The sequence below is a fragment of the Amaranthus tricolor genome, chromosome 13, assembly GCF_026212465.1.
Source record: "Amaranthus tricolor cultivar Red isolate AtriRed21 chromosome 13, ASM2621246v1, whole genome shotgun sequence".
Classification (NCBI taxonomy): domain Eukaryota; kingdom Viridiplantae; phylum Streptophyta; class Magnoliopsida; order Caryophyllales; family Amaranthaceae; genus Amaranthus; species Amaranthus tricolor.
Genome location: NC_080059.1, coordinates 9,985,153 through 10,012,828, shown reverse-complemented (window position 1 = coordinate 10,012,828; position 27,676 = coordinate 9,985,153). Strand labels below are relative to the sequence as shown.

Genomic DNA, 27,676 nt, shown 5'->3' with positions numbered 1-27,676 from the left:
CACCATCTCACCAACATGTGGTGGAGATAAGGTGATGAATGACAAGGAAAGAGCTATAGTGGTTTTGTGTTGGAGAAGGGACTGGAGTGGGGAAGGTGGCTGGGTGGGGCAGGTAGGAGGAAGAAGGTGGTAAACTTGTAAATTAAGTTTTTTAATTAATTATTTTAGAAGTCTTTTTTTTAATAGATTACCTATTTTGTAGGTTGTAGGTTATTTTATATGCTAGTGGAAAATATACTTAAAGTTGTGATTATTCATGATTAATCAAAAGTTAGTATTATTGTAGAGAAAAAATTAAAAAATTGTATTATTCATGGTAATTTTTTCAAAAAAATATTATGAATTATCACGTGTCTTAATATAATTAATTGTTTAATACTAAACAAAAATAAAAGTTCTTCCACCACCACCAGCCACCCCAGTATTGTTACTAGAAACCGGCCTTGGTGGCAATGAGAATGTTGTTTGGGTTTTTCATAAAAACAAATCTAATCAAATTTAATTCAATTTTTATTTTTCAATAGACCAAATTGTAACTCATTCTAAATTGAAATAAACCAAAATAATTCTAATTAAACTTATTAATCTAACCCAAACAAAATTTCCAATTGAAAAAAAAAATTCGAATTAAAAAACTTTAATTAAAACATTATATAAGCCAATTTTACCAAAATAAGCGCATTATACACGAATTTAATAACCCATTTAATACATATTATGAAAATATAATATCTTGTTTTAAGATCTTCTTAAAGAAAGAAGGTCTTTTACAAGAATAGATCATAAATAAACAATCACAACCTAATTTACTTGTTACTTGTAAAGTAAGTAGGTCTTTGTAAGTTGTGTCATGTGTCTCAATCCAGTTCCAAAATACGATAAAACAGTTGAAAACTTCATCCGAATACGCGTTCTCAGCTCAATGCATTCCAAAACCCAAACAGAATTTACAAAGAAAAGAGTTTTATATAACAAATAATTAGAGTCAACAAAACATACTTGGAATCAAAAATACATCCAGCAAAGTCAAAGAAAATTCAGATTGTATTTAAAGCAGGGACTAATACCTCAATTAATCACACTTCTAAGTCACTATCCTTTTCTATATTTTTCTCATTTTTTCTATTTTTACCTTTTTTTTTTCCTTTTTCTATTACAGCAATACTGAAAATCACTCCTTACAAGATGTGGCAAAAACAAATACTCCTAAATTTTCTCCTGCAGATGGCCCTAGAAAAGGCGATCTGCTTTCCACGGCAACAGGTGTTATGCAGCTCTGGTATGACCAAGACGCTGCCTAAAAAGACCTACTGCACGTGCTGCTCCCGTCCACACGAACTTTTGCCACATCCACAAAACCACACATATTTCATACAGTAATTGCACGAGAATTTGTGCAGCTGCTGCTGGCTCCTGCATGTCAAAGTTGGAGCACAATGCACCTGGAAAACCATAATTCAATCCAGCAGTAAGTTTTTGGAACTTACCGAAGCTGCTGGACTTCTATTTACATTTACATGTGCTTCATCAATTGAAACTTCATATTCTGTGCCATCGATCTCAGGTTCAGCCTGCTAGAACAAATGAAAAGCCAGAGAAAACAAACAACATACATGGTCACCAAATTTTGCAACAAACAGAATGAGATTTTTAAAATCATGCCTTGTGATTGGCTTCTTCAGAAATTTTGGGTTATTTGTAGTTCTACCTCGAGTTTCTATGGCAACGTCAGCAGCAGTATTTGACTACAAAACAAATAGAGTAATAAGTTACGTCAGGTTCAACAATAAGGAAAAATATTTATAAGTCAAGTAAAAACTGGAAGCAGACGCATCATGTAGACACCATCATCCATATACTCAGGCACTCAGCCATGGAACGTTGAAGATATGGCCTTTTGTTCAGGAAAATTTGTACATTGTTGGGTTTCCAAAAGAAATGCGGGGTTCATAATATTAATACCACATTGATCAATTAAAACACAGATCAAACAATATTACGTGATGCTTTCTTCTAAAAAGAGCAGAGATAATCACACCGGCGAAGGATGCATCATGACATGGGAGAACCTCTAGTTGTCTGAAGGAAAAGGTTATTTTTCACAATTATTACCATAGGGAACATAAACAGCAGACTGACAACAAAAACATAGCAGTCACAAGTAAATCAATATAGGCAAGGTGTAATGAAAGCCTCAAACCTCTAGCTCTTCTGTGGATCCACCCTGAAAAGCAACAGTCCCACCCATATATCCATTATCAGAACGCAAACCAGGATCTGCCCCGCATAGATCATCCTGCAAAGACTCCTTCCCTCACTAATTTCAAAAACTTTACTAATCTCAGAGCCATCTGTTAATTTTGTTACCCAAAGTCCTCATGAGAAAGTAACTCACCTCTTGATTAAGAGTCTGAATGCCAGCATCGGACCCAAAATGAATCCCATTTTCAATTCCTTTGGTCTCTTCGCAATGCGCCACCACTTTATCAATATCATCCTTTGCAGCTCTTTCTATAAGGTCTTTTGCTCTCCGGAAAGATTCTGTCTGGGAATTTTGAAAGCTCGAAATTCCTTCATCCTTTCTAAGCAGACAAGCATCTTTGATTCGGTTACAGATATCAAATGCAGCTTCAGTCCCATGGTCAGTGACATCACTTGGGAACGACTCCACTGTATTTGCTTCATTTTCAACCACAGACATGCTATCAACAATATCTTGCTTATGATCGATCTCGTCTAGCAACATGCTATGTGAACTCATACTTTTGTCCCCATTCAGCAGTTCAGATGACGACATATCTTGCGAGTGGCTTAGGAAATCAGGAGTAGGGTTGGGCTTCCCCAGTTCGCCATTGCTCAATGGTGAAGGAGTGTATAATCTAGAACTGAACTCTGGAGAAAGACTTTCCAGCCGTTGTGGACTTATAGATGCCCTCTTCTCAATGCGCGATGGTGTCAGAACTCCCGACTGAGAATCTGAACGCCTCTTGAGAGGTCTATCGATAGGGTCGGCGCTATCCCCTTCCACATCATCAGACATCTTTTCAGCCTGCTGACTCATGTGTCTTCGAGGACGTTTATAGCCTTCAGGAAAGACATATGGAGGAAGCTGCTTCCTACGAACATGCGAGACATACATATGCATGTCAGGTTTCCAGTACATGTACATATATACGTCCTGCCTGAACTCATCAACAGTTCCCCGAATATCAAACTGCTGACCTTCTTTGACTTTTACCCCTTGTTTCCTCTGCAAGCCCATGAAGAAAGCACAATGGCTACACTGTTTAGACGTATCCACAAACTCATATGGATAAGGATGGCACTGTAACATCCCAAATGTATCTCTTTCTATCTGCAGATCACAAGTAGCAATTCAGAGTAAACAAAAATTAATATTTTCCAGTTACTGCTCCGCTATAGAGTGAGAAGTTAATACCAAATTCTTTTTGGAAGAACCGTACTCCTAAGCAAAAAATACCTTTAAAGTAAGCTGTCGGATTCGGGATTCAACCCAACCTTTCCAAGCCAACAAACTATCTGCATCTTCTGCAATAATATCAACTTGCAAGTAATTTTTGTACGACTCAAAGAAAAGATAAGGCTCAAAAAGGGCACTCCACTGGGCCTTGTTTAGCTCAATCTCCTGGATAAAGGAAACCCACAGGTATGATCCATGATTAATAAGTAACAAAAAGGAACAGTGGAAAGAGTAAAAGGATCAAATATGCTCTTACCTGGCAAATTTTATTACCATGCTCAAACTGCTCCATCATAACCCGGAGTGTACTTATCGACACATTGTAACTAGAGTTCATGCACGGGTACGCAGGAGTTATTATTGGCATATGATGAGTACGGTCCCGATGATTTTTACGAGGATCCCACACAGGGAAACCAAGATCCTCCTCTTCAATAGGACAAAGCATCACAGGATTTGGCCAACGCCATTGCGTATAAACTCTAAAAAATCGAGAAAGTAACATGCTAGGGACAGCGTTAGGGTAAAGTTGGCACACTCTAGCAACTAAAAGAGCCCAGTTTACACCACCAAGAAATCCAGTCACCTGAATTCAGAATTAAGATGAGAATATATATAATTGAACAATCGGCTTCTTAATTATACGCATGACACATCTTACATTTGAATAGACACCCCGTTGCTTAGCCCAAAACTTGACACATCTTAGTGTTGTCCGAAAGTCCTGTAACAGTAGAACAAAAAGTCAAGATGGATCACCACAATCGCTGAAAAAGTCTACTGAAAGTAAACACTGGCTTCATAAATATTAAGCATTCACCTCAACATTAGGAACCAACTTAAGAATTTGATCTGCAACTCGGCATCCATTTAAACTACGTACAGTAGGCTCATCAACATTAAAAAGAATGGAGCCCTGTGATATATCCAAATCCTGCAAAAATGTTGCATTAGATAGTAAAGCAACTGCCAACACGTCTGAAAATAGTTCCTGATGAAATTTATAAGAATGACTAGTCAATCATGATTGGAATGAGCATAAAAAGAGTAAAAAGGGTACAAAAGTATAGAGACTGACAGAGGGATAAAGCAATCAAATTTTAGAGCAAGTCATCAGACTACAATATCAGATACCCTGTTTTCATACTGCATCTCGAAATAAACCCGAAACAATGTCTTGAAATATTTGGTGTTTATGTCATAACAATCTCTCAAATTACTTCAACAGAGAAGGCATTTCATGAAGTTGGGAACAAAAGCACAAGCTGGAACAAATCAACAATCAACTGTCCATCTTCAGCATAAGAAATCTCAAGTAAAGAAACCAGATATTGGACAACAATCAGTCCTCAAGATCAGACTCAAAAATGGTTTGGTAGACCATCGTGACATACTACGCATCAAACAGTATAACAAAAGTTTCCATAGTCCTTACAGCAATATCTCAACATATCCGTGGTAGCCAGAGAATCTAGAATGACTAGGCAACCCAAAAAAACTTTGAGCCCCAGCATATTCAGATGAAACCAACAAGGACCATCGAGTTCTAAAGGTAACAAGAATCACTTTCTGAAATTTCATGTGCAGAAATTTATCACAGGAATTCAAAATAGGCAACCCACTTCCTGTGAAATATTGTGTATACAAATGCTACATCATATTTGATTACGGAAGTGGAAATAAAATTATGGCAAAAGACAATAGAGCATGCAGATCAACTCCAAATAAATTACAAGACCAATAACAAATGAACAACATAAAATGCAACATTCCATTACCCCAATAAACTAGTTTTTTTCGGAAAGCCTGTGCAAGAGTAACTAATCACTAAAAGTACTTCATCCATCACAAATTGGGTCTCAACATATGTTGACAATCTTAAACCAACTTTTCCCATAATAAACTTTTTTTTGGGAAAGCATACTCCAGAGTAACTAATAAGTACTTCATGCATCACAAACTCATCTTCATCCTTCGCATTTTAAGGGCCTCTACATATCGTCTTGACACAATCTCAAATTTACTTTTCCTATAATAAACTTTTTGGGGAAGTCTGCTCCAGAGTAACTAATAAGTACTTCATGAATTGCAAATCCATCATCATCCTTCTCATTTTGGGGTCTCTGCATATTCTTGTCACAATCCTGAACTAACGTTTCCCATGTCTCTCACTTAAGTTTTTCTCACTTCACAACACATTATCTTATTTAGTTTCCCTTTCAATGTATAATAGTTTACTATTATATGATTAGCAGCAATAAGAAAAATCCATGCCAACTGCAACTCCTTAAGTGTGATGATGTATTCAGATGACAGCAGAATCATTTACAAAAATACAGACAATGGATGGAACATAGAGCTATTTACATTGAAAAAAGATCAAAATAAGCAAACAGGGTGAACAAAATTTTGAATATAAAGATGAAATGTATGTTGCTTACATCAGGAACAACCAGCATAGATACACTTGCATAAAGAAGGTCGATTGATACACCTTGAAATTTGAATTTCATTACAGGGACATGAGCATCTGGGACTGGTTGAAGCTCAGTAACTTCTTCCATTTCAGCCAAAATGTCGTGCAATATTACAAAAAAGTCTTCCTGGATGACAAAACAAAAGTTGAATGTCTCCTTTAGGTATACCATATGCCTGACCAAAAGTATATTCCAAAAGATGTCTGGACAGATTCAGGAACATATTCACGATGAGAATCACATCTAATAGTCATAACTTACATCACGATTCACATAAGAAGGTCCTATGCAGAGGGTATCAATGTCAGCCCCAGGTCCATGTACCTGTCACAAATCACCAGTTACATTTAAGTCTGCGCAGATATACATACAATTTCAAGTCACCTAAAATACCAAGAATCTGTTTTCTGTAGTGGAAAAAAAAAGGATCTTCATTGAAACTTTCATTTTTCTAAGGTACGGGCATCACTACATGCAAAAGGGAGGGATAAAATAATTCTTTTTGTAAGTAGTGAGAATTGAACTCATATCACAAAGACCGAAGGAAAAGCCTTTGACCACTAGGTCAGCTCATAACTCTTTCTTTGTTGAAGCTTTATATTCCTAAAATTGGTAGACTTTGTTTAAAAAGAATACCGGAATAAAAAATACATAATATAATTTTTTGAAAAAAGTTTATAATTTTAGTGACAATAAATAAATTAAAACCTATGACCTAACTCGAATTGAAACAGCCCAACACAAATTTAATCCGACTCAAAAATAATCCGATAGAAAATCTATCCCGAAACCCACCTGTTGGTCTGACTAGGTAAGTCACTTCCTCCGCATAGTAATAACTCCCAAAGAAGTGCACACACAAGTCCAAAGGTATGTACTGGTGTGACTGTATGACTAGGTAAGTCACTTCCTCTGCATAGTAATAGCTCCCAAAGAAGTACAATTGGAGTTTCTGTCAACCAAACAACTACAAAGGTATGTACTGGTGTGCCAAAGTAAGTCAATTCCTATGCATAGTAAAAACTCTCAAAGAAAAGCAAATCGAGTTTCTGTCAACCAAACTCCAAAGTTTTGTACTTCTCCCAAGAGCTATCTATGGCCAAATGCCAACCAAACATGCACTAATATGCACCAAACCTTCATGAGATTGAGGAACATCTTAAGATTTAAAATCAAGCTATCAACCTAGAAACTTGAACACAACTAATTTTTCTGCTGATATTTAACTCAATAATCCAATAGCTACAAAAGTCTTTGACCAGTATATTTGGGGTATCAAACAATCTAATAATTGTCTTTTTTTACCAGCCAGGTTATGAGGTACATAGGAGAACAAAGTCAGGCAACAAAAGCAGAAACCTTTGTATTTAATGCATCAAAATCAGAGGCGGCCAAAAACATGACATGTAAAGAATACATGACTGAGTTGTCAAATGTATATTTAGTGATCTCGGCCACATAGCACAGCGTCTTATAGATTGTTTAGCTCAAACAATCATAAATATCAGGCAGCAAAAGACATAAACCATGAGCAATTGAATGCAAAAGTGGTTTTGGAACGCTTATTGAGCACAACCACAATTGAATTCAACCACAAATCCTTTTAGATTAAATAAAGATGGTGCATGGTTCTCTTAGGAACTACGTCAACTGATGTTGATTTCAATTCGGACATAGTTCAATTTGACAATGCTTGAAATATCTTGGACATGGGCACGACACAACAATAAGTATATCAAAAAATTATATTTTGTAATGATAATTAATGAAAAAAAATTCTATAATGAATAATAAAAATAAATATTAAAATAATCCTATCTTAAAAATAGACTTCAAGATTATTTAACATCACTTATTTTATAATCACGTAATTTGAAAGACAATGTTAGGCCCAAGTAGACAAGTGTAAGGCCCACTTGTTTGATTAAAAATCCTAACAATTATAAAAAAAATTAAATCAAAACAAGCAAAAAGGAGAAAAAAAAAAGATAAAATAGGTACCAAAACAAGAAAACAAAAAAAAAAAGGAAAAGGATTTTAAAAAAGAAAAAACACCGTAAAGTAAAGAAGGAAAAAAAAAAGAAGGAAAAAAAAGCAAAGACACATAAGTAAGAAGAGCAGCAAATGAGTATGTTTTTAGTTTTTCCCTCATTTCACTATCTAATATCTCACTGGACTAGAAGTTGGGTGTTGGTCACTAGGCATCGTTCCATACGTTGTTACTTGATGATGGGCTGTCAGCTAGATGATGCCCACGCTCATGATGTCTACTACCAAGTTTCATGCATGGGATGACTTTATTCATGCTTACTAAGCTCATAGATATCCAACTTATAAAGGCTCACTAAGCAGTCCATCTCGATGCTCTTTGACTCCTATTTTTAGACGTGAAATTTTTGCATGCTCTTGATGAAAAAAGTTATTTTTCTAAATATTTAAGCCACTTTATCACCAAGTAAGACTAGCAATATCAGTTTATTATGCACAACTTTAGCCTCTTACCATAGCACTTTGAAAAAATCAGCTATACTCGTTATCTATCATCTAACTCAGATCTAATATCACACAGTTTCCTTGAAACTCATTTAAAAGCATATTATCCATAGGATTCCATTCTAGGCACATTTAAGAATAATGACAAAAAAAGGATCCATAACAACAGGGTTCCACCGATTCACAAAGTTAAAAGATAAACAAATGCATCACCAATCTTATAAACACAACAGACATATATCCTTGAAAAGATAATCAAGTAAAGATAAGAAGTATGTCCAAATGCCAAACAAAGAAAAGGAACACAAGAGCACCTAAATACACGTCATACATGAGATATAATGTGCTCGCTTCCTCACAGTTATCTGGGTAGTGACCAGCTCCAAGGATAATGCTAGAAGATATTCTACAGAGAACAAGCTACGTAATAGATGATGATCCTAATCTTATTCGAATAATGAGAAAGAAAATAAGTAGAACCAGAAAGAACAAAAAGGACCTTAACAAAAACTCTTGCCAAAGTATAATAATAATAATAATAATAATAATAATAATAATAATAATAATAATAATAATAATACTTAGGAACAAACAACTACGGTAATTCCTACTTACCCCTAGTCTATAAGACCCAAAAGTAAATATGAGAGCATTCGCATCTTCTACCATTTGATCTGTGTATCCTCTTTGACGAGTCAGTTGCTTTACCCATCCTTTCACAATCTGCATCACATATTACAACAATCATCACAAATTTCTTGTTGAAATTATCCATCCATAAACTTAGCCAGCGGAAAAAAAAAAAAAAACTTTCAGCATTTTACAAATAATTAAGCATGCTCAAAAAGCCCAAAGTATGGTTATTCTATAACTTTTAATTATGTACACTTCATATTTACCTAACGATGGTTTTTTGTCAAAGACCAATCCTAAACAACCTCTTTATATAAGAATAAGGTTACATAGTCCAACCCACCAAACTTCACTTGAGCAGGAGCAACATAATGGCATTATAATAATGGATAATTTTATCCATTTACCAATGACAACTATGATTAGCCTATTACATGAGATATATGGTGCTATTAACAATCAGTCTTCACAAACAGAGGACATAGGTTCCGTAAAAAAAACATGATCTGTAAGAACTAGGAACCCATATAAATAATGCGTCAGTAACTCTAAAGAAAATACAACAACCAAAGTCTTTAAAGACAAACAAAATAACCGCAATAGAATAGTTTTATGATCAATAGCATTTATCCTTATTCCACGATTTTTTGGAACTTTGGAGAAAAATTAATGAAGCTGGGCGAGGAAAATGGTGTTGCTGGATAATTTGGCGGTTCAATATTAATTCAAAGTGAATTATGAAATTTTGAGGAGATAGTTTCCTTCATCAAGAATTTAAGTTCCTTCCAAAATTATTTGCATAGCATAAGTAAAGTTTAACCACTGAGCAAAATATGACATTTTTCTTCAACATAGATAAAGTAAATGAATAGTTTTTTCCTTGTGCCAACTGTCTTTTAAGGGTGAGACTCTCTATGTGTCTTTCCAATATACTCCCCTCCGTGTGTACCTTTGAATTTGACATGCTTTTCATTTACATTCATTTAACTTTCAACATTTTGTTTTTTGACTGTGGTAGCATATATCTTTTGAATCTCATCTACAAGATTTTCTCCCTTCACCTCAACCGCATATTTCTTTCATCAACTTTTTTGTTGTATTATTCGAATTCAAAATCAATAAAGTATCCCAATACATCAAATTCAAAGGGATTCAAAGGGACACATAGATAATTTCTTTATTACTTCTCAATAAAAGAAAACAAAAAGTCTTCATAGAACTGGCCCTATACCACCAAGAGCCCAAAAGGCAGAAGCCAAGAAAACTTTCTTTCTGAAGAAGGGAAGTACACAAACATACACCCCCCCAACACAAGCCTAGCAATCTAAAAAACGAGTATCATGTTATTTAGGAAAATAAACATGGTAAAACGCCAAAACCATAGCAAGGTGTAAGACCATTTAGCCTCTACAAAATTTCAAGAGTAGGTTGAGAGTTTGACTTACGTTGAAGTCAAGAAACAAGAAGGTTAAAGGTTATTGCTTAGAACTGAACACAGTGACACTATAAAAGTGAAAAGTACATGGCCGTTCTAGTTGAGCTAGCAAAAAAGAATTGACTATCAAATGTCCCATCTTTGTAAAACAAAGAAAGTTGAAATTCTCACTCCAACAAAACCTAGTAAATTGTCACTCTTGCCATTACCATTCCCATTTTCTCCCATGTTAAAACTACTTATTTAATTCCAAATTACATACAGATAGATAAAATACTTTCAACTTCACTTCAGTCCCTTTCATCGATCGATCATAAAGTGTAAAGCACTTAAATTATGGATCATTCACAACAACGCAATGATAGAGCTAAAATGCTACAGCCCGTAAACGTATGATTACATAGTTTCATTTACAAAATCTATCACGGATTACCCAACTACCTATATTTGTATCCACAACCAAAATACGGAGTCCATCAATCCGTGTTATAGTCCCTCCTATCCAAGAAAATATGGATGGTAAAATAATTGTTCATCTTCTTCATTCAAACTAAACACCATAAGAGTTTGGATCCTCCACCAAAATATGTAACTATCTCTTACACCACGTATTCAGAATCTGGGATTGTAAATGGAATAGTTGGTTTTCAAATTCAGTTCTTTTATTCCTTACTAGGCTGATGTAGATTATTTAAATTCATACAGTAACACAATAAAAAATGACACAAAACCAGTACAACTATACTCTTGCTAATTGCCCCAATTTCAAGAATAATTGATTTCAAAGTTCAATCATGAAAAACAAAAATAAACAAATTTTAAAATTCACAGAAAGTGTTCAATATAATACATAATAGATTAATAAAACATCAAGAAGATATTTACCTCACGAATCCGATTAAGAACCTCTTCTCTCTTCTCACCTTCACCCTTGCTTTCAAAAAGCCCTAAATGAACCAAAACCTACAAAATCACAAAAAAAAATGAAATAAATACTCCATAAAAAACTAAGACAAATTAGAAAATCCCAAAAATAAGAAAGCAAATAACACAAAAATTAACACACAAAAAAAAAAACCTTTCCCAGTTCAGCATTTCGTAAAAGATCAGCTTCGGTAGGACCCGCAAGAGAAATTGGCTTTGTAATACCAAACCTTTTAATGGGAGAAGAAGAACTTCCGCCATTAATAAGCTGCTCAGAGCTTCCACCCATTTGAATTACTAACAAAACCTCCCAACCCAAAAACCCTAACCCTAAATTTCAAATTATTTGAGCATAGATTGAAAATTTTGGTGCGTCTTCCCTCCCTGAAAAGGGAAGAATAGACGGAAAAAATCAAAATCAATTAAAAAAACACAAGAAAGATTGAAATTTTGAAACAATCAAGATTTTCCAAGAAAGGAAAGAAATGAAAATTAATATGGGTAAAAGAAAATTAATAGTTATTTTTGAGGGGTCATTAGGTTAAATGAAAAAAATGATTTGATAAAATGATTCGTAAGAGTGACGAGAGGAAAGACAAAGACAGGAGATCTCGAGAGAGAGAGAAAGATCTGTAAAAGAATGGGAAGAGGAGAATAATGCAAAGAGGGCAAAAAAAAGAAGGTCAAGACTCGAGGGAGAAGTTATGAAATTGTATTTGTGATTTGTTTGGTAAGAGTAGTTTTAGGACTATCCCCAACCCCAAACTTCTAGACTACAACATTGTTGACCCCACTTTCATAAATAAATATCACAAGGAGGTGGATATTATATGGAGGGTTATTTTTTGAAAATTTCAAAGAAAAAAGCAAATTAATATAAAAAAATATAAAAAATAAGTAAGTTTTAAACTTAATTTATAAAATAAGCGTTTTTTGTCTAAAGTATAGGTTTGAAGTTGTTCGTTGTTATTAACAGCGAACAATTACATGCACACTTGTTTGTCACAATTTTAATTGTTATTTTCTTGGACCATATTAATTTTACAAAGCTTATTGTTAGGCTTTTAATTATTAAAAAGCTACTGTTATCAACTTTCTACAATAGAATAAAATCACCATTAATCCCATGTTTATCAACGTTCCCAAATTTTGTAGGAAATAAAATAGTAAAGTTAATTTTAGTCCTATGACTATCAACTATGATTATCAACTTTCCTAAATTTTTAGGAAATAAAACAAGAAATTTAATTTTAGGTTTTTAATCAAAATAACCGTAGCAGTTAAAATTTAAAACTTTTAGGCTTTTAATTATTTATGGTTATCAACTTTCTATAATTGAATAAAATCACCCTTAATCCCATTTTTATCAACTTTCCTAAATTTTTAGGAAATAAAAAAGGATAGTCAATATAAGGTTTTAATTAAAATAACATTAGGTCACTTTATACAATTGAATAAAATCACCCTTGACCCCATGATTATAAACTTTCTCAAATTTTTAGGAAATAAAATAGGAAAGTTAAGAATTAAAAGCCTAAAAATAAGCCTTGTAAGATTAATATGGCCCAAGAAAATAACAATTAAAATTGGAACAAGAAAGTGCAGCAAACTAGCCTTGTAATTGTTCGTTGTTATTAACAACGAACAACCCCGAACCTATGCTCTGAACAAAAAATACTTATTTTGAGAATTAAATTTAAAAGTTACTAATTTATTGAATTTTTTTATATTAATTTGCTTATCCTTTTCAAATTTTCTTATTATTTCTATAGTAATGCTCAAATGTATCCCCATTTTCAATTTAGGGCCACTTTGTTCAAGATGTCTCATATGCGACAGTCATATATTTATATGATAGCCCAGCCTATATAACCACTTCTCAAACACATATGTGATCAATTTAAGGCTTATGTTATCGGTTTTAAGGCTTATGTAATTATTTTTAAGACATATGTGATCATGCATATGTGATCAATTTTAAGGTTTATGTGATCAATTTTAAGCATATGTGATCACTTTTTACTATTGTAAGTGGTTATTTTTAAAGCCTATGTGATCATTTTTAAGGCATATGTGATTTTTTAAGACTTATGTGAGCATTTTTAATTTACTATGTAATCACTTTTAAAGCTTATATGATTATTTTTAAACATATGTGATCATTTTTAAGGCTTTGATGATCACTTTTAAATAGAGATGTTCAACAGGGCGGGTCGACCCAACGGGTCAAGGGTCGGGTCACATTTTAACGGGTCATTAGCGGGTCGAATTAATTACGGGGCGAGTCATTAACTGGCCTTGGTGTAAAAGGTTGGGTCAGATAATTATATGAATTAATTGCAAAACAAAAAAAAATTATCCCTTTTTTTATAATGATATTATATACATAAGTGGGTTGATCCAACGAGCCATAAAGTATAATTGTAACACCCTAGACCCTCGGATCGCCAGTGACTACTCATGGAGACTGTAGATTGCCTCATAGACCAACACAAGTCTTTCCAGCGCACTTTAGCCTCACTCATGCGCGCCCGAAAAAACTTCCTAGAAGGTCACCTAAGATTGTTCCTCACCAAACACGCTTAACTGTAGAGTTCTTAGCAAATAGGCTCCCATGAAAAGAAGATGCACCTTGTTGATATGAGTACTCTATCAATCCTTTTTCATGCTAAACCCAGGGTATCACACTCACTCCCGCTAAGGAATACAACGTCCTCGTTGGACCGTAATTCAGGATCTTTTCCCCCGCTAGGTGCACTAAACACAATCAGCCACGGTCGCAGTGTTGATATCATTTTGTAACAAACCGACTTACCGTTGACCGAGTAAACAAGGTCATCACGGGATTTATTTCACAAGAAACTTAAATCACACTTCCAAAATGTGAGTAAAGGAGTCACCATTTCTTTTAACTTAACTAACTCAGCTAATTCTCAAACCAAACATCTAACTAAAACACAAAGTAATCATAAAATTCACTCTATAAGTCCAATATACCAGCACATCCAAGTCTAATATACATTTATCAAAAACCTAATACAATACTCCACTTCTCATCTACTCAGCTCAATATAACATCACTGCAACTCTAATCATCACCGCTACCAGTTCCGATCTGCAAACAAACTAAAAGATGGAAACAATAGGGGGTCAGGTTTAACTAATGAGAAGTAACATTCCAAAACAACAAAACACAATAATTCAAATCATAGGTTTAAAAGCAATATCAATTTTCTAGATCTATGTGTGCACAGGAAGTCTAGTTTGAGAGGTGCCCCATAGCTCTAAGGCTATATCGCTCTTGGGTGAAGCTAGTCAATATCTGAATGACAACTCGCCTCAAAAACAGGGAGCAGGTAACAATGTCCCAAAACTCCGTCAATGACCAGGTCGCAAGCCCGATCCATTGACCATATCATAAGCAATCACAACAACATTTGTCTCAACATATTTTAGTTTCAAAAGAGCTTTGGTAAGAAGTTTATTTTCAAGAATATAGTCTGGCCAGACCCCTTTTAGGGACTATTACTACTCACCGACAACGTCGCTTCAAGGAATCTAATTCGGTCCATAGCCATCAACTAGAAGGGTTCTTCGACGTAGTCGTATCTTGAAGCATGACACTAAAAACATCACCAGAGTGCGTACGATGCAACTATACCAACATATAACTTAATACATCTCCTCCTAAGACTAACACTTTAACTAAGATTTTATTCTAGCATTCCAACATCTCATGTCTTAAGGTCATTTCTAAACATAAAAAATAATCTATGATTGTGCATATTCTCCTAAGATTTCTAAACAATTATCAAATTCTTTATACCTTTAATTAAATGCAATTGTGTTCATTCATACCCAAAATCAATAATCCTCAAAAATGTAATAATCCTTTCAAGAATATCAAATTACCCAATATTGATAGTCTCCAATTTTAATCAAGACACAACTTACACATCTTAGTCAAAATTCAATAATACTAGATAAAAAATACAGTGTAAGTCTTGTTATTTTCTTTCTATTCTATTATGAGGTAATTACAATAGTATTTATACACAAATTATTTAATTAGGCTCTAATTACACTAATAAATTGGAGATGCTTGATGTTCTAAACAGATGAATTCTAAAGGACTTTCTAACACTCCCCCTCAAGTTGAATGGTAGCATCCCTAACATCCAACTTGCTCAACACTTGATTAAATACTTGTGTGGAAACAGCTTTTGTTAAAATATCGGCTAGTTGATCTTCTGACCGAACAAAGGGTAGAGTTACCACTTTTCCGTCTAGATGATCTTTAATGAAATGCCTGTCTATCTCTACATGTTTAGTTCGGTCATGTTGCACTGGATTCTCAGATATTCGTATGGCTGCCATATTATCACAGTACAACTCACAACTTTTCTTGGGGTTATACCCAAGTTCCTTTAAGAGCTTTCTGAGCCAAAGAACTTCAGTGATACCTTTCGCAATTCCCCTGAATTCTGCTTCAGCACTGGACATAGCTACCACCTTCTGTAGTTTGCTCTTCCAGGAGACTAAGTTCCCTCCTACAAGGGCAAAGTAACCAGAAGTAGATTTCCTACTATCACGGTCTGCTCCCCAATCTGCATCTGTGAAGGCATGTAGATTTAGGTGTCCATGATTTCTATACAAAACCCCTTTTCCAGCAGTTCCCTTCAGATATCGCAGAATTCGGTATACAGCATCAAGATGCTGTTTCTGAGGCTTATGCATGAATCTACTAACTACTCCCACAGCATAGGCTAAATCTGGTCGAGTATGAGACAAGTATATCAGTTTCCCAACAAGCTTCTGGTACCGAGTTTGGTTTGTCAACTCAGCATTCTCAAGGATCTGAAGTCTATGATTCATCACCATAGGAGTATCAGCAGGTTTGCAGTCAATCATACCTGTCTCTGTCAAGAGATCTAAAATGTATTTCCTCTGTGATATAAAAATTCCCCTTCTTGATCTAAGCACTTCTATTCCCAGAAAATATTTCAGATTCCGAGATTTTTCATTTCAAATTCTTTGAACAACTTGCTCCTCAACTGTTCTATCTCTTTTTTGTCATCTCCTGTTATAATCATATCATCAACATATATGATAAGGCAGGTTACTCTTGTGCCTCGTCTCTTTAGGAACAGGGTATGATTTGCATTACTCTGTTTGTACCCAAATTTCTTCATTGCCATAGTGAACCTTCCGAACCATGCCCTTGGTGACTGCTTCAACCCATAAAGAGCTTTTTTTAGTCTGCACCCCTCACCTTTACCAAAACCATGCGAAAAACCTGGTGGAGCTTCCATATATACCTCATTAGACAGGTCTCCATGAAGAAATGCATTTTTTACATCAAACTGGTACAAGGGCCAGTCTCCGTTTGCTGCAACCGAGAAAAGAACTCTAATGGTGTTGAAGTTTGCTACTGGAGAGAAGGTCTCATCATAGTCAATCCCATGAGTCTGTGTATACCCTTTTGCTACCAGCCTCGCCTTATATCTCTCAATGCTGCCATCTGCTTTGTGCTTAATTGTAAAGACCCACTTACAGCCAACAGGTCTTTTTCCAGAGGGTAATGTGCACTTTTCCCAAGTGTTGTTCCGGATTAGTGCATTTATTTCGTCTTCCATGGCTGATCTCCACTTTTCATTTCTCAATGCTTCTTCTGTTGTATTGGGAATACCTTCTGAGTAAAGAGCTGTATTGAAGTTTTTTGCTTGTATAGACAAGTTACCTTCCCTTGCCTTGTTCACAGGATATTTTGAACGTTGAGACTCAAACTCTGGATCATACCTCTTTGGAGGAATACCCCTTGTGCTCCTAGGTGGCAGTTCATACCTAGAACTCATTGATTGATCTGTGTAAGATTCTACATTTTCACTGTCAGGAGGTATATCAGCAGAATCTACATTTTCACTGTCAGAAGGTATATCAGCAGGTTCAGGTGTCCAAGAATCATTAATATGGCCCAAGTCTAAAGTACGTACCTCAATGTCTTTCTGAACTGGAGACTCAGACACAGTAGAATCAGGCACAATATTGGTGAAATCAGACTGTATAATGTTATCTGTTGCCTTCGTGGTATCTCCCCCTTAGATCTATATCCTCATTAGGTATCTCCCCCTTAGATGGAAGGTGGTGGTAATAGAATTCTGTTTCAACAAAATCACAATCCATGGTAATGTATAATCGTTTAGTAATTGGGTTGAAACAGCGGTATCCTTTTTGAGTAATCCCATATCCCACAAAGACACACTTAACAGCCCGTGGTTCAAGTTTATTCCTCTCTCGTTTAGGCAAGTGAACATACACAACACAACCAAAGACCTGAGGTGGTAATGAATGAGTAGAAGGAATATTAGTATAAGTTTTTAGGGTATCTAACAGGGTAGAAAAATTTAGGTTCTTTGTAGGAAGGCGATTGGTAAGGTAAGTGGCTGTGGCGACGGCTTCAGGCCAGTAATAAGCAGGGACAGCGGATTCGATCATTATGGCCCGGGTCATTTCCAATAGAGTTCGATTTTTTCTTTCTGCTACCCCGTTTTGTTGTGGGGTATCACGACATGTGGTTTGGTGGATAAGGCCATTTGTGTCATTAAAAAGGTTCATGTCGATATTCTTATACTCAGTACCATTATCAGATCGAAGAATTCTAATTTGGGTTTGGAATTGTGTTTGTGCCATTTTATAGAAAGAGACAAAAGTCTTATAGACATCAGATTTGTTTCTAAGGAAATACACCCAACTCATTCTAGTGCAATCATCAATAAATGTAACATAATATGAAAAACCATGATTATTGAACGCGGGAGCTGGTCCCCACACATCCGAATGAATTAAAACAAAAGGTTTATCAGTTCTACTATCACTGTTCGGATAAAAGTGCTTATGACTCTTAGCAAGGATACAAGCTTCACAATCAAAAGGAACATTTGAACTAGAAAGATTAGGGAAGAGTTTTTTAAGATATCCTAAAGACGGATGACCTAGTCGCTTATGCCACATCCAAAGCTGCTGTTCAACCGTCCCGCGAACAAGCATTGCTTTACCCTGGTGAGGCATCTGAGTAACATAATACAGTCCTCCCTCCTCAGTACCATGCCCAATAATCTCCCCTGTCCGAGCATCCTGAACAGTACAACCAGAAGAATTTATGTTAACAATACAGTTTAATTCTTTTGTCAATTGGCTAACGGAAAGTAACTTGTGGGATAAGTTTGGTATGAAAAGGCAATTTGATAATTTGATGTTATCTGAAATCCTGATAACACCCAACCCCTCTGTTTTAACTATCTCTCCATTGGCTGTTTGTACGTTATTTTTTCCTGGTGGGAGAATAGTTTCAAGGTCACTGGAATCAAATGTCATAGTATCAGTTGCTCCACAATAAAAAATCCACCTGGGATTTTTATTCGATTTACAAACTAATCCTACATGGTATGAGTTGGTTTTATTTTCATGTTTCACGGTTTATGCGATAGAATTGGTATTGGGCTTAAAACAAAATGGGCTTGAGCACTTAGGTTTACGTGTGGAATTAGGGCAAACAATTGGGCCATATAAATTTGATTCTTGGAGACCAAAAGGCATACCTTCCTCCTTTGCTTTCTCTGTCATACCTGACGCAGAGAGGGAGGCTCCACAGCCGGCTTCCGTTCCTCCGTGCTCTCCGCCTGTTACTGGTGCCTCACTGGTACCCACAGCCGCCATGCTCTTCTTTTCTCCTCTCTTCTTTCGATCTCCCCACCATTCTGGGTAACCGATAATCTCGAAACACCCCTTCTTGGTGTGTCTCGCACCCCCACAATGGGTGCATCTGAGTCCTGATTTCTCATCATCTCGACGGAAATTGGGTTTCTCTGTTCTTCCCCTTACAGTAAACCCACCACCAATTCCCGATGATTCGATTTGTGAGGGTTTTGGTGGTTCGGTGCTCATAATTCCTCGCCGGTTTATCTCTCTTCTTATTATTGCAAATGCCTCCTCTGGTGTTGGAAGAGGTTCACGATTAAGAATATCCCATCGATCCTTATCAAGGGTTTCATCTACCCCTGCTAAGAACTGATACAATCGATTTTGCTGGGTTATTTGATTGTAAGTCGTTTTGTCTTCTGGACTGTTCATCGGATTTGGTGAACGTCTATCAATCTCCTTCCAGACTCCGGTAAGTTTGCTATAGTATATTTCGATTGGATCTCTTCCTTGCTGGATTTTGTTTGCTTTAACCATGAGGTCGAAAATTTGGAGTCCGTCTTTGGTCCCGCCGTATAATAATTCAATCCCTTTCCACAAATCTCTCGAGGTAGGGTAATCCAAGAATTGATTTTGCAATTCTGGATCTATATTTCCAATTATCCATGAGATTACCAGAGAATCCCGCTGTGACCATTTTGTGTAATCTGGATCCTCTTGGCTTGGCGGGGAGGCTGTGATGTGATTGAGCCTTCCCCTGCCGCCGAGTTCCAGTTGCATTAGCTTTGCCCATTTTGTGAAATTTTTGTGATTCAATTTTTCTGGAATTTGAATAGGTTGGAAATTCTGAGTTTCTGTGGAGGATTTTTTGGAGTTTAACTGTGTAAACAGTTGCATTAAATCTTCCATAGTGACCGGGTTTTGAATAACAGCTTTGTTATCGAGTTCCATGGTAGATGATGAGTTTTATGGGTTGCCGGCGGCCGGTGATCGGAACCTGGCTCTGATACCAAGATAAAAAATACAGTGTAAGTCTTGTTATTTTCTTTCTATTCTATTATGAGGTAATTACAATAGTATTTATACACAAATTATTTAATTAGGCTCTAATTACACTAATAAATTGGAGATGCTTGATGTTCTAAACAGATGAATTCTAAAGGACTTTCTAACAATACTCAACACAATTGAATCTCTACAAGTATTCCTCTAATTATGATAGGCATAATAACTTGTTCTTGAAACAATTATTTATTTTTCATGTATAATGGTTCTTTGATAAAAGGAATAAATAATAATAATAAAATAGCATAATGACAAGGAAGTGTATATGCATATTCTAAGGCAAGAGTAATTAAAGTAAAGGAGGTATAAGCCCAATCTACCTTTTCGGTAGTCACAGACCAAGAAAACAGAAAGCTTCTAGCCCTTACTGCCGCCAAGAATCGAAGGACAGGTGGGTTTGGTGCGGTTAGTGTTTGATGCAAAATCAAATAGAACTAACTGTTGTTGATTTTCCCTTGTTTGCGGCAGGATTCAGAAGCAACAAGAGGTAGTAATTGGTTTTGATGCACAATCAAGGAGTAATTAAATTGATGTTGGACCCTTTCGGCATTTTCAGAGGGTAATTGGGTTGTTTGATTGCTTGGTCGTTTTCAAGAAAATTGCGGGTTTGAGGAAAAGAGTAGATTGCAGAAGATGGTGAATAGGAAACGAGGAAAAAGCAACTTTTTTGATTTTTGGTTTAGTCATTAGAAATAGGCATAGTAAATAAATGATATAAATTTAAATAAGAAAAGAGAAAAGAGAAGGAAAGAACTAATAAAGTTGAAGGAAATTTATATTATAATATTTTTCATAAACTTAGGTCCAAATGTTTTTTTTTTTATCATAGCCCTTAAATTATTTATTCGACTCGATGATTATTATTATTATTATTATTTTATTATTTTTTTTTTGAGCCCAAAATAATTCTCTTCTAATATTTGATTTTCAATTTCCAAATTCTAAAATATTGAATTCTGAAATATTACATACTACCCACCTTGAAATGAACTTCGTCCTCGAAAGTTAAACCAAGTCCCAAAGTCTTGCCTCAATACATTCTCGAGTATTCTATGCACCACATACGAAGCCATGTTAACAAACTAAACTTAAAACTTCTATCAAGACCAAGAATTTCCCCGAAAATCTTATGATTCTACCCAACTTAGAATAAAGTTCGTACCCAAGCTTACTTCTCAAAGACTAAGGAGTTGTAATAGCTATAATAACGATAAAAGATATATAAGCATACAACCAAGGATACACGCGTCTCATGGCATCTTTTGCCTCCCATGTGGCTTCTTCGGTGACGTGATTAAACCATTGTACCTTCACAAGTGCTATACTACCTCAACGCGTATCGCACGTTTTCCTATCTAGGATCGGAACGGGTGTCTTCTTGTACTGCAAGGTGTCATCAAGGGTCAACTGGGCTGAAGAACATGTGAGTCGTCTCTGATGTATTGTCTCAGCTGAGATACGTAGAACACGCCATGCAATCGGTCAAAAGACGCTGGTGTCGCAAGTCGATAAGCTTCCTCGCCTATGCGTTCAAGAATCTCATAGGGTCCAATGAATCTTGGACTAAGCTTATCCTTCTTTCAAAACCTCATCACTCCCTTAGTTGGTGAAACCCAAAGGTAAACTTTATCCCTGACTTGGAACTCAAGAGGGCGACGTCATTCGTCTGAATAGCTCTTTTATCTATCATAAGCTGCTCTTATCCTCTTAAGTATCAGCTGAACTTTATTCGATTATCTCTTGAATCAAAGGTGATCCCATAGCTATAATATCAAAACTATCATCTAAGCATGCCATACTACGATAGCTAAACCATACAATGACTCGAACGTTGTCATCTCTATACTAGTATGATACTTATTGTCATATGAAACTCAATCAAATTGTTTCTTATCACCCCCAATACCCTCCAATGTCTGAAGCACATGCTCAGTAGAAAATCATCCATTCATAAGTAAGCTAACCCATGTTGAATTCACTATAAAACATATTAGAACCTTCATCATAAATTACACAATTCTAAATTAACTTGATTCATACTGTAATTATTACCAACCCAATACAATTCTCCTCATGCATTAAATAAACTTTATAATACAGTCAATCTTTAACCTTGCGTTCTTCCTCGAACTTTTTAGACACAAACCCTTAGCATTATTGTTTTCACTTATTCTTAAAAGGCGTTTCTTAGTCACTAAAGTCATCTATACAAAACCCCTCGCTTAATCTCATCTATAATACTATTGAACTTCAATATCATTTATACGGTATTCATTGTAATATTAAGTGACTTCCTTAGTCTAATAGTCTTAATAATCATTGTACAATATCATTATCATAAAATACCATCTCAACAATGCATAAACCAAATTGACTTAATATATATCTTCAAGTTTTCCCGCGATATTCCATCTTTAGATTGTGTTTAGTCCTACCAACATGCAAAAGAAATTCGTACATTCTTCATGATAATTTCATGATTTTCCAATAACCCTGCTAAATCTATAGGCTCCAAAATATTACTTATATAACCTAATTCTCCAAGTGAACTCCTCTAAATTCGTATATTATGACGAGATCCAACAACACTGAAAAGTTCCTAGATTACATCAAAATACAAACAATAAACGCAACTCAATTTTCTAGGCTTTAATAATTATCATATGCTCTTATATTAGGCTTTTCTTTCTATCACAATGACTCGCTTTACTTTGTCTTCTTGCTCTTCTACTATATTACAAATATTCTCAAAGTTCAAGTCACTTGCAACAGAACACTATCGATACCTCCCAACTATATAACCTTGCTTTCATGCACCAACTATAATCATAATCATGGATTAACAAAATAAACGCTGATAGAAAAGGACTAGCAACAAGATGACATGATTCGCAATCTTAGGACATACTATTCTAGCTACTAAGTCTAAAACTATAATCGACAAGGAACTATGATAAGCAACAAGACATTGGCATCATCAGAAAACAAATTCTAACATTGCATCGTCGAACTGAGTCTTCTTGCTGTCACGATCAATCATTAAGAGCGTTTTTTCGTTTTACCCCGTAATCCTCACACCTCACGTCCTACATTTCTAAGAAAACCTGACTAACTCAAACACCTAGGTTAATACCACAATCATATTCACTTATGTTCCTATCTCTTATCTTAAACATCTAAATCCTCAAATCACGTTTTTCCTTACTCCCAAGATTGTATGCCCGCTAGGTGAACAAACCCTAAGGATAGCCACGGTCGCAGGATTGCTCTGATACCATTTGTAACACCCGGTCCCTCGGACCGCCGGTGACTACTCATGGGGATTGTAGACTGGCTTCACAGACCAACACAAGTCTTTTCAGCGCACTTTGGCCTCACTCGTGTGCGCCAGGGAAAACTTCGCAGGAGGTCACCCATCCTAAGATTGCTCCCCACCAAGCACGTTTAACTGTGGAGTTCTTAGCAAATGAGCTCCCATGAGTGATCACTTTTGACCCGTCTCATTTAAATTTTGACCCGCCCCACCCTATTTAACACCTCTACTTTTAAAGCATGTGTGATCACTTTGAATATTATAAGTGATTACTTTAAAAGTCTATGTGATCACTTTTAAAACCTATGTGATTACATTTAAGGACTATGTGATCACTTTTAAGGCATATGTGATCATTTTTAATTTTCAAGTCCACCACCACCGTACCACCACAAAACACAATTACATAAGCTTTAAAAGTGATATATATGCCTTAAAAGTGATCACATATGCCTTAAAAGTGATCACATAAGTCTTACAAAAAGTGATCACATAAGCTTTAAAGTGATTGCATATGAAATACCGTCCTAATTTTAGGACCGTACTAAACAAGACTTTGTGAACTTTGTATATTCGTAGGATTGATATTTGACTTGTGGTGTTTTGCTTTAGAGCACATGATGATGATTAGACACGTCAGCAGTAGACTATGGTCTTCTTTGTAAAACAAATTTGTTAGATGCTTGTAACTAGTAGTATATATATCCTTTTCTGGAAGATGTACGCTTGCTTTTTTTTAATAAAAATCAATAATAAAAACTCTCTTATCTCTTTCTCTCTTCTTGCCTCTCTAAACTAGATAATCTTCACCGTGAATCTTTTCATGGTATCAGAGCGGGAGATCAAAGATCTTCGAAATTTTTTTTCTTTTCGATCATTACAGTGAAATCAGAGAATTTGAACAAATTTTCTTTGACAATCTGTTTCCGTCAATTGTAGTGGCTTCGAATTTCTGCAGATTCATATAAGAAATCATGAAAGTTCGAGTTATTTTCTTTGATAATATCATAGATTGAATCAATCAATTTGTTGTTTCCTTCGTTTTTACAATTTCTTGATTGAAAATGGCAGAAAATTCGTCAATTCCAGTAACCTCTGATCCAACTTCGCCTTATTACATCAATCCTTCAGAGAATACTGCTTTACCTATTATTTCTGAAAAATTCTCTGGAGAAGCTTATGGTGAATGGAAGAGGAGTATGATCATTGCATTTGCAACAAAGAATAAATTAGGGTTCATCGATGGAAGCTTGCCAAAACCAACTGAAGATGATCCAAATTGTGGTGCATGGAAAATATGTGATGCTATAATCATTTCTTACATTTTGAGATCCTTGGAAAGTTCGATTGCTTGGAGTGTTTTGTCTTTGACTTCTTCTCAAGAAATATGGAAGGATCTTGAGGAAAGGTTTTCTCAAACCTCAGGACCTCAATTATACACTTTGCAGCAATCTTTGCAAGATTTGAAACAAGATCCAGAAACTTCTATTACTGAGTTCTTTACTCAGATCAAGGCCATTTGGGATCAAATCAATCAGATGAATCCATTATCTTCTTGTACAAGTGCTGGTTGTATCTGTAATCAAACTTTCATGAAGCAACAGCAAGAAGAAAGACTCGTACAGTTGCTTATGAAGCTGGATAATAAGTTCACTACTATGAGAACTAACATCTTGATGATACAACCTTTGCCAACCATTTCTATGGTATATAAACTGCTCATACAAGAAGAAAAGCAAAGGCAAGCAAGCTTGATTGATAAAGAATCAAGTAATAGAGCTATGGTGTTTGCTGTAGCCTATAAAAGAAATTACAAGAATCGTTATCAGGGATCTAGAATGACTTTTCAATCATCTAATGGAAACAGATTGGTGGTAGCAGGAAAAAGACCTTACTGTGAGCATTGTAGACTTCCTGGACATACAATTGAAAGATGTTTTAAACTCCATGGATATCCTTCAACTTTTTCTAAAGAAAAAGTCAAGAAGGTTACATCAATAGCTCAAATGGAAGAAGGCAATGAAGAAATAGCAGAACATGTTACTCATATCTCTTCAGATCAATTCAACAGTATTCTTAAAGCTCTAAAGGCTTGAATCAAATGAACCTCAAGTACATGTGGCAGGTACATGTTTCTTAACTTGTTCAAATCAAAGTTGGATTGTTGACAATGGTGCTACAGACCATATTTGTTCAAGTTAAGATTTGTTTAAAGATTATAAAGTGTTTGATAAAAGTCCAAACACAATCACCATTGCTAATGGTAAGCATGTGACAGTAGAACATATTGGAACTGTGCTCTTTGATAATGGTATAGAATTGCAGAATGTTCTGCATGTGCCTGGGTTGAAGTTCAATTTAATCTCTACTCATAGATTATGCTGAGATTTAAATTGTGAGATAGTATTTACTCATGATAAATGCTTAATTCAGGGACCAACTTTAAGTCAGTCAGTGGTGCTTGGTAAATTGGTGTCTGGCTTATATGTTGTTGATGACAGAACTATGACAAAGTCAGAGAAGCTACAGACTCAGGAAGTTGCAATTGCTGATGCAGCTAAAGTTGGTAAAATTGCTGAAGATGCAAAACTTTGGCACCTTAGAATGGGACATATGCCTTTCAATAAGTTGCATCTTGTTAACTCTGTGTTTGACAATAAAGTAGGAAATGAAGTGATATGTCAAGTTTGTCATAAGGCTAGGCAAACTAGAAAACCATTTCCTGTAAGTTTGTCTAAAGCTAAAAAATGTTTTGAGTTACTTCATATAGATACATGGGGTCCTTAGAAGAATAAGACTCATGATTTTTTTTAGTTACTTTCTTACCATTGTAGATGATTTCTCACGAAATACATGGACATTTCTTATGAAAAATAAAACTGATGCTGTGAGACTTCTTTCTGATTTTCTTGTCTTCATCAAGACTCAATACAGCAGTTTAGTGTTATGTGTAAGGAGTGATAATGCCAAAGAGCTATGTGAAGGAGATATCTTACTTGTTTACAGAAAGTATGGAATTAAACATCAGAAATCTTGTCCTAATACTCCACAGCAAAATGGAGTCGTGGAAAGGAAGCACAGACATTTATTAGAGACTGCAAGGGGATTATACTTTCAGTCTAGAGTTCCTATAAAATTTTGGGGTGAGTGTTTGTTGACTGCTACTCATGTAATCAACAGAATGCCATTGAGTTCAATAAATTTTGCTTCTCCATATGAATTGTTGAATGGGAAGAAACCAGACTTAAGTCATTTGAAAGTTTTTGATTGTTTGTGTTATGTATCAACTTTGAAAAATGGTAGAACAAAGTTTGATGAGAGGTCTTCCCCTTGTGTTCTATTGGGTTACCCACCAAATCAGAAAGCTTTTAAGGTGTTTGATTCGGTGAACAAAAGAATGATTGTTTCTAGAGATATAATTTTTTATGAGAAACATTTACCTTTTCACTATGAAACACAGAACAACACCACAAAATATCCCATTTTTCTTCCCATAAACACACCTTTGGACCTTGCCATGGATTACCCAATACCAGAACCATTTCAAGACTATTCTGATACTCTGAATGCAGCACATAATGATACTGACATTCCTGCAGAAATTGATCAATCCAGCTCCTCAAACACATTAACTCCACAAAATATACCTAACCCTGTTTCTCAACTGAGACAGTCAGCCAGGCCAAAGAAAAGACCTGCATACCTGGATCAGTATGTATGTACAGCAGATTCTTTGCACAGTCATTGGTGTCATATTTTACAGTTTGATTTACTTCCTTCTCTAATGAAAGTGTTGATCAACAAAGTCTCAGAAATTTCAGAACCATCTAGCTACATAGAAGCTTCTCAAGATGCAGGGTGGATAGCAGCAATGACAAAAGAATTAGATGCATTGGTTGCCAATAATACATGGGAGTTGGTACCTTTACCAAAAGGAAAAAAACCAATTGGGTGTAAGTGGGTTTACAAGGTGAAGCTTAAATTAGATGGAAGCATTGAGAGGTTAAAAGCAAGGCTGGTTGCACAAGGCTTTACACAAAGATATGTAATTGATTATCTTAAAAGCTTTTCACCAGTTGTTAAAATGGCAACTGTGAGGTGTTTATTAGCTTTGACAACAAGCAAGAAGTGGATTTTGTATCAGTTGGACATTAATA

General features: G+C 35.5%; 2 protein-coding genes across 13 annotated transcripts; both read right to left on the bottom strand.

Moving 5' to 3' along the window:
* Positions 1 to 946: 946 nt before the first annotated feature.
* On the bottom strand, positions 947 to 12,299 carry LOC130797734 (nuclear poly(A) polymerase 4). 10 transcript variants are annotated; one of them, XR_009038938.1, is made up of 14 exons: positions 11,598 to 12,299; positions 11,405 to 11,482; positions 9,067 to 9,174; positions 6,220 to 6,282; positions 5,923 to 6,084; positions 4,302 to 4,415; positions 4,143 to 4,205; positions 3,738 to 4,067; positions 3,482 to 3,646; positions 2,396 to 3,355; positions 2,201 to 2,296; positions 1,709 to 1,745; positions 1,488 to 1,571; positions 947 to 1,413 (listed from the first exon to the last, which is right to left on the bottom strand). XR_009038938.1 is itself a non-coding variant. In XM_057660467.1 (13 exons), exons 1-13 carry the CDS (start codon positions 11,730 to 11,732, stop codon positions 1,567 to 1,569), a joined length of 2,316 nt encoding a protein of 771 aa, XP_057516450.1. In that variant the 5' UTR covers positions 11,733 to 12,299; the 3' UTR covers positions 947 to 1,566. The 10 variants fall into 10 exon arrangements, 6 of the variants coding, with proteins under 6 accessions (XP_057516450.1, XP_057516449.1, XP_057516448.1 ...); XR_009038936.1 differs by having other exon boundaries at positions 1,488 to 1,574; positions 2,201 to 2,308; positions 11,598 to 12,173; XR_009038937.1 differs by having other exon boundaries at positions 2,201 to 2,308; positions 11,598 to 12,173.
* Positions 12,300 to 18,245: 5,946 nt separating this feature from the next.
* LOC130797733 (uncharacterized) lies at positions 18,246 to 20,883 on the bottom strand. 3 transcript variants are annotated; one of them, XM_057660461.1, is made up of 3 exons: positions 20,527 to 20,883; positions 19,042 to 20,144; positions 18,246 to 18,577 (listed from the first exon to the last, which is right to left on the bottom strand). In XM_057660461.1, exons 2-3 carry the CDS (start codon positions 20,090 to 20,092, stop codon positions 18,540 to 18,542), a joined length of 1,089 nt encoding a protein of 362 aa, XP_057516444.1. In that variant the 5' UTR covers positions 20,093 to 20,144; positions 20,527 to 20,883; the 3' UTR covers positions 18,246 to 18,539. The 3 variants fall into 3 exon arrangements, with proteins under 3 accessions (XP_057516444.1, XP_057516445.1, XP_057516442.1); XM_057660462.1 differs by having other exon boundaries at positions 19,069 to 20,144; XM_057660459.1 differs by having other exon boundaries at positions 18,246 to 20,144.
* Between the last annotated feature and the right edge of the window lie 6,793 nt (positions 20,884 to 27,676).